The sequence below is a fragment of the Nothoprocta perdicaria genome, unplaced genomic scaffold (assembly GCF_003342845.1).
Source record: "Nothoprocta perdicaria isolate Ctin4 unplaced genomic scaffold, notPer1 scaffold_15, whole genome shotgun sequence".
Taxonomy (NCBI): domain Eukaryota; kingdom Metazoa; phylum Chordata; class Aves; order Tinamiformes; family Tinamidae; genus Nothoprocta; species Nothoprocta perdicaria.
In genome coordinates this window covers 7,411,895-7,417,687 of record NW_020454649.1, presented here as the reverse complement: position 1 = coordinate 7,417,687, position 5,793 = coordinate 7,411,895, and the positions used below count along the sequence as shown (strand labels likewise).

Here is a 5,793-nt window from a genome sequence, read left to right as displayed (position 1 = left end):
CTCCCGGAGCGGCGCCGCCCGGTTCGGCGGGACTGCCCGTGCTCAGTCGCTTGCGACATTTGGCCTCTGTGCACAGAGTGAAACCAGCTTGCTCGACAGCGGCCACCCGGGAGCCGTTGCTTACTATTTTCTAGTAGTGCCCAGGACGTTCTCCCTCTTTTCCAAGTAGCAAAGATGTCGTGTCCTACCCCAGTGGCATTTGTAGGTAATGGTTTTCAGGCAGAGCTGATTTGATACGGAGCAGCATGTCCCAGTTACGAAAGCTCTGCGTGTTTCAGCATCAAGCACATCACTAAATCACTTTCCTCTACCATCTATTTATTTAGTAATAATCAGTTACGAGTGTAATCTCCAGGCAAAGGATTAGTATCATCTGCTCTCCACTCAATGCCTTTGAAGTTTCTTTATGAGGAAGCCTCAAGTGAAATCTAAGCAAACCTGATCCTGCGAGGGAAGAGACTAGGCCACCTCCCCAGGTCTTTGTAGGCACCAGTTTTCTGATGGCATCATGGCAAGCATCCACCCTGCTGCTGCCTCCTCCTTTCTTCTGCCTCTTACCTGCTCACTGACTCCTTGGAAACTCAGAACAGTGGGAGCAGGGACCCCAGTTCCTTCATAGCTGGAGCTCACCAAGATCCGTGGAGCGGAGAGTAGCGTTGCCCTGACCTCAGCATCTCGTGAGTTTGCAACAGACTGTCAAGCACATCATTGCTCATACGCTGTTGGGAAGCAAGGAGTTCACAAACAGATGCTGCAGAAGAAAGCTTTAAATGCTTGGTTTTTGCAGCTGGAAGAAACATTAGCTAGGCTTGTAGTTAATGAATGTAGCAATTTCTGAAAAGAAGAAAATCTCTGGACAGACCTCCTTCCTGACCTTCACAGTGAATGTGTATGAGGTGGCTGTGTAACACACATTGCCTCCCTGTGGCAGTGTGACAAACATTGTATTTTTGGTGCTTGATAAGAGCTGCTCTTTAAATATCTCTGCTCTATAAAATTTTACCCTAAGCAATAAAATGCTGTAGGGTAAGAAACTATCTAAAAGGGCACATGGCCATTACAGGGCAATGGCAAATAATCTGATTGTGTTTGCCCAGGCAAATGCAAACTTTCTCCTTCTTATAGCAGATTGAGCAATGACAGCTTTCATCAAAATGATGCACTTCCAGGAGAAAATTTACATTTACTAGAGGACACTCAGTACAAGATTGGATCTGTAACTCAAAGCCTAATGGGCCATAGGGAGAAGTAGAAAAATGTGATCCAGGGAGGGAAGTCGGTCTTGGTGTAGCTCAGAGTCCTTTTGGTCCTCTAGCTGCTCCATTCTCCTAGGGCACAATGGACCTAGGACTCAGTCTCATGCCACAGCCTGGGCACAACAAAACCCACAGAGCAGCTGAGTGCCACTGAAACAGACGTCCTTTGTGTATGAGAAAGACCCAGCTGAATGTGGTGATAGGCACAGTTCCTCCTTGTGAAAACACTGGCTTTGCCCTTGCAGCAGCCAAAGCAAGGCAATTTTGCAGGCTGGGGACTACATGGCAGTGAAACCAGACAGCAACTTCTTTTCAGATACCTAAAATGTGGATATTAGCAAGGAATGAAACACAGGTATCTCTGCCCCCCTTTCAGTATCAAATCGTAGCCCTTACAGTCCTGACAGGGAACTAAAATAAATATGAACAGTTCTGTACAGCTATGAAGAGCACCTCAGCAGAGACTTGAGAACTGAAATAGATAAAAGGTTTTGGTGCTGCCTCTTGTAGCTCTTTCTTGCAACACAGCATGGGCAGAAAGGGGCAGTTGCTTCAACTAGTTGTTGTGGGTTCCAAAGAGAAAAGTTTCATCCGCTCCCTCTCCCTTGGCTGCCATGTGATGGGCATTTTCTCCAGTATACCACAGGGAGATAAAACAGTTTTTCCTACTTGGATTTCCCCCATCTCTGCTCCAACACATATTCACCATGCTTTGCCCAATGACAGAGCCTGCATAGCAGCATCAGCCACACGCTGTAACAATATAACTTTGCTGAGAGGCTGCACAGTTACTCTTTGCTGAGCAACTGTGATATCCACATTCTCCTCTTTGTGCTGTTCTGGAAAGCTCAACTTCCATGTTCCATTTAGTAAACAGGAGTCTGAAACCACCATTCAGGTTCACAGAAGTTTAGCAGGATCATACTGTTTTCCATGGCCTCATTTGGTCATAAGATGAACATTTTTTTTCCAGACAGAGCTAAAACACAAAGCTTTGTCAGAGCTATTTTCAGAAAGCAGACTAAATCCAGTAGCACTGTATGGTTATAACAAAGAAAGCTCAGAGACCCTTTAAAAGAACAAACAAATTTAATAGTATTTCTATAACAAATAATTAATCAAATAGGCCAAATCCCATGTCATCGTCAGATTCTTCAGATTCTTCTTTCTTCTCTTCCTTCTTCTCCTCAGCTGAAAGGAGAAAACCAAGCAAGGCCACAGTCAGCAATTACTGTACGTTTTGCACAGCCGGTTTTGAGGAGCCAAGTTTCCGCTCCGCCGTTCCCCGCGGCCCCGACACCCGGACACGCACTCACCTGGAGCCGGGGCAGCGCCGCCGGCGGCCGGGGCGGCCGAGCCCCCGCCGGCAGCCACGGGCACCGCTCCGCCGGCCGGCATGCTGGCCAGCTTCCCGTTACCTGCGCGGGACACGGGACGGACACAGTCACACACGCGCTGCAGCGTGTCCAGCGACGCTGCCCGCGCCCCGGCACCGCACAAGAGCTTAAGGAGCTCCTTCTAGGTGACTTCTGTTGAGTTGTGTCTACTTACTGGCCACAGAGAATTGTATGGGCATGACTAACTTTACACAGGAGAGAGGATTAAGAACTGCTGTATTTGTGGCAGAGAACACAGTACTCTGATATTCCAACACCTTGCAAACTCTTGTTGCATGTCCCTTCAGACTAGCAAATTCCCTTCTGATTTATGCCTCTCTTTGGACAGCTAACTCATTCTCTGGCATCTGCCTTTCACATATCAAGGCTCCCTTGGCATTCTGAGGTTGCATTCACAGTACGTTTGCCTGTATTACATTTTCTGGGAATCAATGTCTAAATAATTGCTTGTTATTTCAAGCTCTAATAAAGTAAACAAACATGTTTCATATGCCGGTCGGTGTTCTAGGAAACTATTTTAAGATCAAGTATTACATAAACAGATGGCTGAAATGTGTTGTAAGCACATGCAGAATGGCTCTCTCAAGCCTTCAGACCACACCAACAGAAACATCCAGTTACTTTTCCTACCAGCAATACCAGGCAAAGTTCTGGCAACCATTGTGCAAATACAGTTCAAATCACATTCTTAAAAGCTCCCTTGTGGCTATGCATTTGCAAAATAGAGATTAATTAATTCCAAACTTTTGCACTACCCCCAGCTCTACATTATTTCAGCCCTGTGACCCAGTGAAGCAATTGTAAGAGTTGCAGCTTAGGCACCAGCAGGTAAGGTAAGGGCACAAGTTTCCTGTACAGATCAGTACAAATCAAAGAGTCCTAGCTCGGAAAAACAGAAAATTTAAAAAAAAGTGTTTTAGAGGCTTGTACAGCCAGACTGAGGTATCTCTAGCAAAGGTATGCTTTGGAGGCTTGTATTAATTGTAGTATTGCAGTGGAGGCAACTGTGTCCTTTATAAGCACTGCCACTTCTACTTGCATTTAATAGTCTCTTCTTCCTATTTTAAGGAATAGGATTCCTATTCTTCCCACTGTGCAAAGTGGGTAAATTCCAAAAACAAACCCAAAACTCCCAGAGTACCACAGGTGAGCTAATTTCTTTCTCTAATCATCATGTCCAGAAAACCACGTTATGAGCAGACCACCAGGAAGCTCATAGACGTCTCCCGGTTTAATGTGGTCCACAAGCGAAACCCAGCAGGTACTGGCACCGACCTGCAGGGAATTAGAATGGACCTGCTGCATCTCCGTCATTTCGGCAGAGGCCTCGGCAGCGAGACAGAGTGAGGGACAGCCGAGGGGCTGACGGCAGCTCCCTGCTCCTTGGCTGCAGCTACCGAACTGGCAGAGGCAGCCGCGGCACCGAGACTGCACTTACCCTGAGCAATGACATCTTCGATGTTCTTTCCATTCAGCTCACTAATAACCTGCGAGAGTTCAACGTAAAACGTTAATAGTCTCAAAACAAGAGGATAATTACATTTAAACAAGCACTGATTCCTGGCTGTGTGCAATGTCCATCCTGCTGCTGCACAGCTCTGACGTGCCTTATTTCTCGGTGGAAGGGACAGGGCACTGAAGCAAAAAGCTCCAGTAAAGTCTTTCGCACTTTTCTGTGAAATTTCTCTCATGAAATCTGTTACAAGAAATTCATAATGAATCCCTGGCTGTTTCCCAAAGCTGGATACGCAGATCTCCCGGAGCCAACTGGGAAACCCCACTAATGGGTTGCTGGCCCCTCGGGGACTGGTAACACATCTTGCCTAACTTCCATTGGGAGGCTCCGGAGCGCTGGGCCCCAACCCAAAGGCAGTGTCCTGTTCCTGGCACTCCCAACTGCTGGAGCCAAGCTGGACGCTCTATCTTTGCACTGGAACAGGCAGTCCTGACTGCTATTTTACTATCATTGTTTTACAGGCAGGGCTGAGGAAAACAAGCATTGCCAAACGGGCAATCAAAAAATAAAAACAAAGTTAGATTGTGGATGTTCCTAGGGAGTTCCTGAAGAAAATCTGCTGCTCACACAGAGCTCACAGCCTGTGAAATGCGACATCTGTGTGTCCCCTTAATTTGGGTGCTAAAACTTCACTAGATTTACACTAGCGTAAACTTCAGCCAGCACAAACACACAAGGATGAGCAACTACGGCCAAAACAACCTCCTGGGAGAGCTTCTGGATAGTGGAAAATCAGAGGAAACAATTTATGAGGGCAATAAGCATCTGCCAACCAGGCGACAGGCCTGGAGACCTCGCAGCAGCCCAAGGGCTGCGTGCCGGGCAGCCAGCACCTGGCCGGGCCTGCCCGGAACACGCGGCGCCGGAATGGGAAAAGAGCCGCGTTTCCTGCGGCCCTCGGGAAACACCCCGTGCACACCCGAGCTATGTAGGCATGTAACCATGCACACAATCTGACTTTTTATATATTTTATATATGTGTGTACATATATATACACACACATACATATACACACACATATATATAAGTATATATCCCCTTTTCCCGTGGCTGGGTGCTTGCCCGGCGGCGGGGCCGGCGCACGAGCCCCTCCCGCGCCCCGCGCCGCCACCTTGTTCACGCGCTCATCGTCCGTCTCGATGCCGACGCTGTCCAGGATCTTCTTGAGGTCCTTGGACGTGGGCGACTCGTTGCCGCCGAGCACGGCGAGCAGGTAGGCCGCGACGTAGCGCATGCTGCAAGGCACAAGCAGGGCCGCCTCAGCGCCGCACGTGGCGCCGCGCCCCCCCCCCCCTCCCCGCGCAATGGTCCCGCCCGAGCGCCGCGGCGCGGCCGGGCGAGCGCGACCACCCCCGGGGGGCGGGGGGGGCTGGGGGGAGCGCTTACTCGGCGGGCGGGGGGCGCGGCGGGAGCGAGGCTGCGAGGTGCGCTCGTCACGGCAGCCCGGCGGCCAAAGGGAAGGGGCGGCGCCGCGGCGGGGCCTTCTTCCCGTCACCGCCGAGCAAGGCGCGCGGCCATTGGGCCGCTGGGCAGCGGCGCGGCCAATGGGCGGCCGCGGTTTGGCGGCCGTTGCGCGGGCGCGAGGAGGAGGGAGGAAGGGGGGCGCCGCCATGTTGGTTTCCG

At 50.1% G+C, this 5,793-nt stretch overlaps 1 protein-coding gene and 1 non-coding gene across 2 annotated transcripts; both read right to left on the bottom strand.

The window, feature by feature from the left end:
• Positions 1–2,326: 2,326 nt before the first annotated feature.
• Positions 2,327–5,629, bottom strand: RPLP2 (ribosomal protein lateral stalk subunit P2). The gene is made up of 5 exons (XM_026034801.1): positions 5,557–5,629; positions 5,282–5,405; positions 4,092–4,140; positions 2,573–2,674; positions 2,327–2,447 (listed from the first exon to the last, which is right to left on the bottom strand). The coding sequence occupies exons 2-5, from the start codon at positions 5,402–5,404 to the stop codon at positions 2,371–2,373; spliced, it is 351 nt and encodes a 116-aa protein (XP_025890586.1). The 5' UTR covers position 5,405; positions 5,557–5,629; the 3' UTR covers positions 2,327–2,370.
• Positions 3,825–3,951, bottom strand: LOC112943602. The gene has a single exon (XR_003248635.1). It is a non-coding gene; the product is annotated as a small nucleolar RNA SNORA52 (small nucleolar RNA).
• Positions 5,630–5,793: the final 164 nt, after the last annotated feature.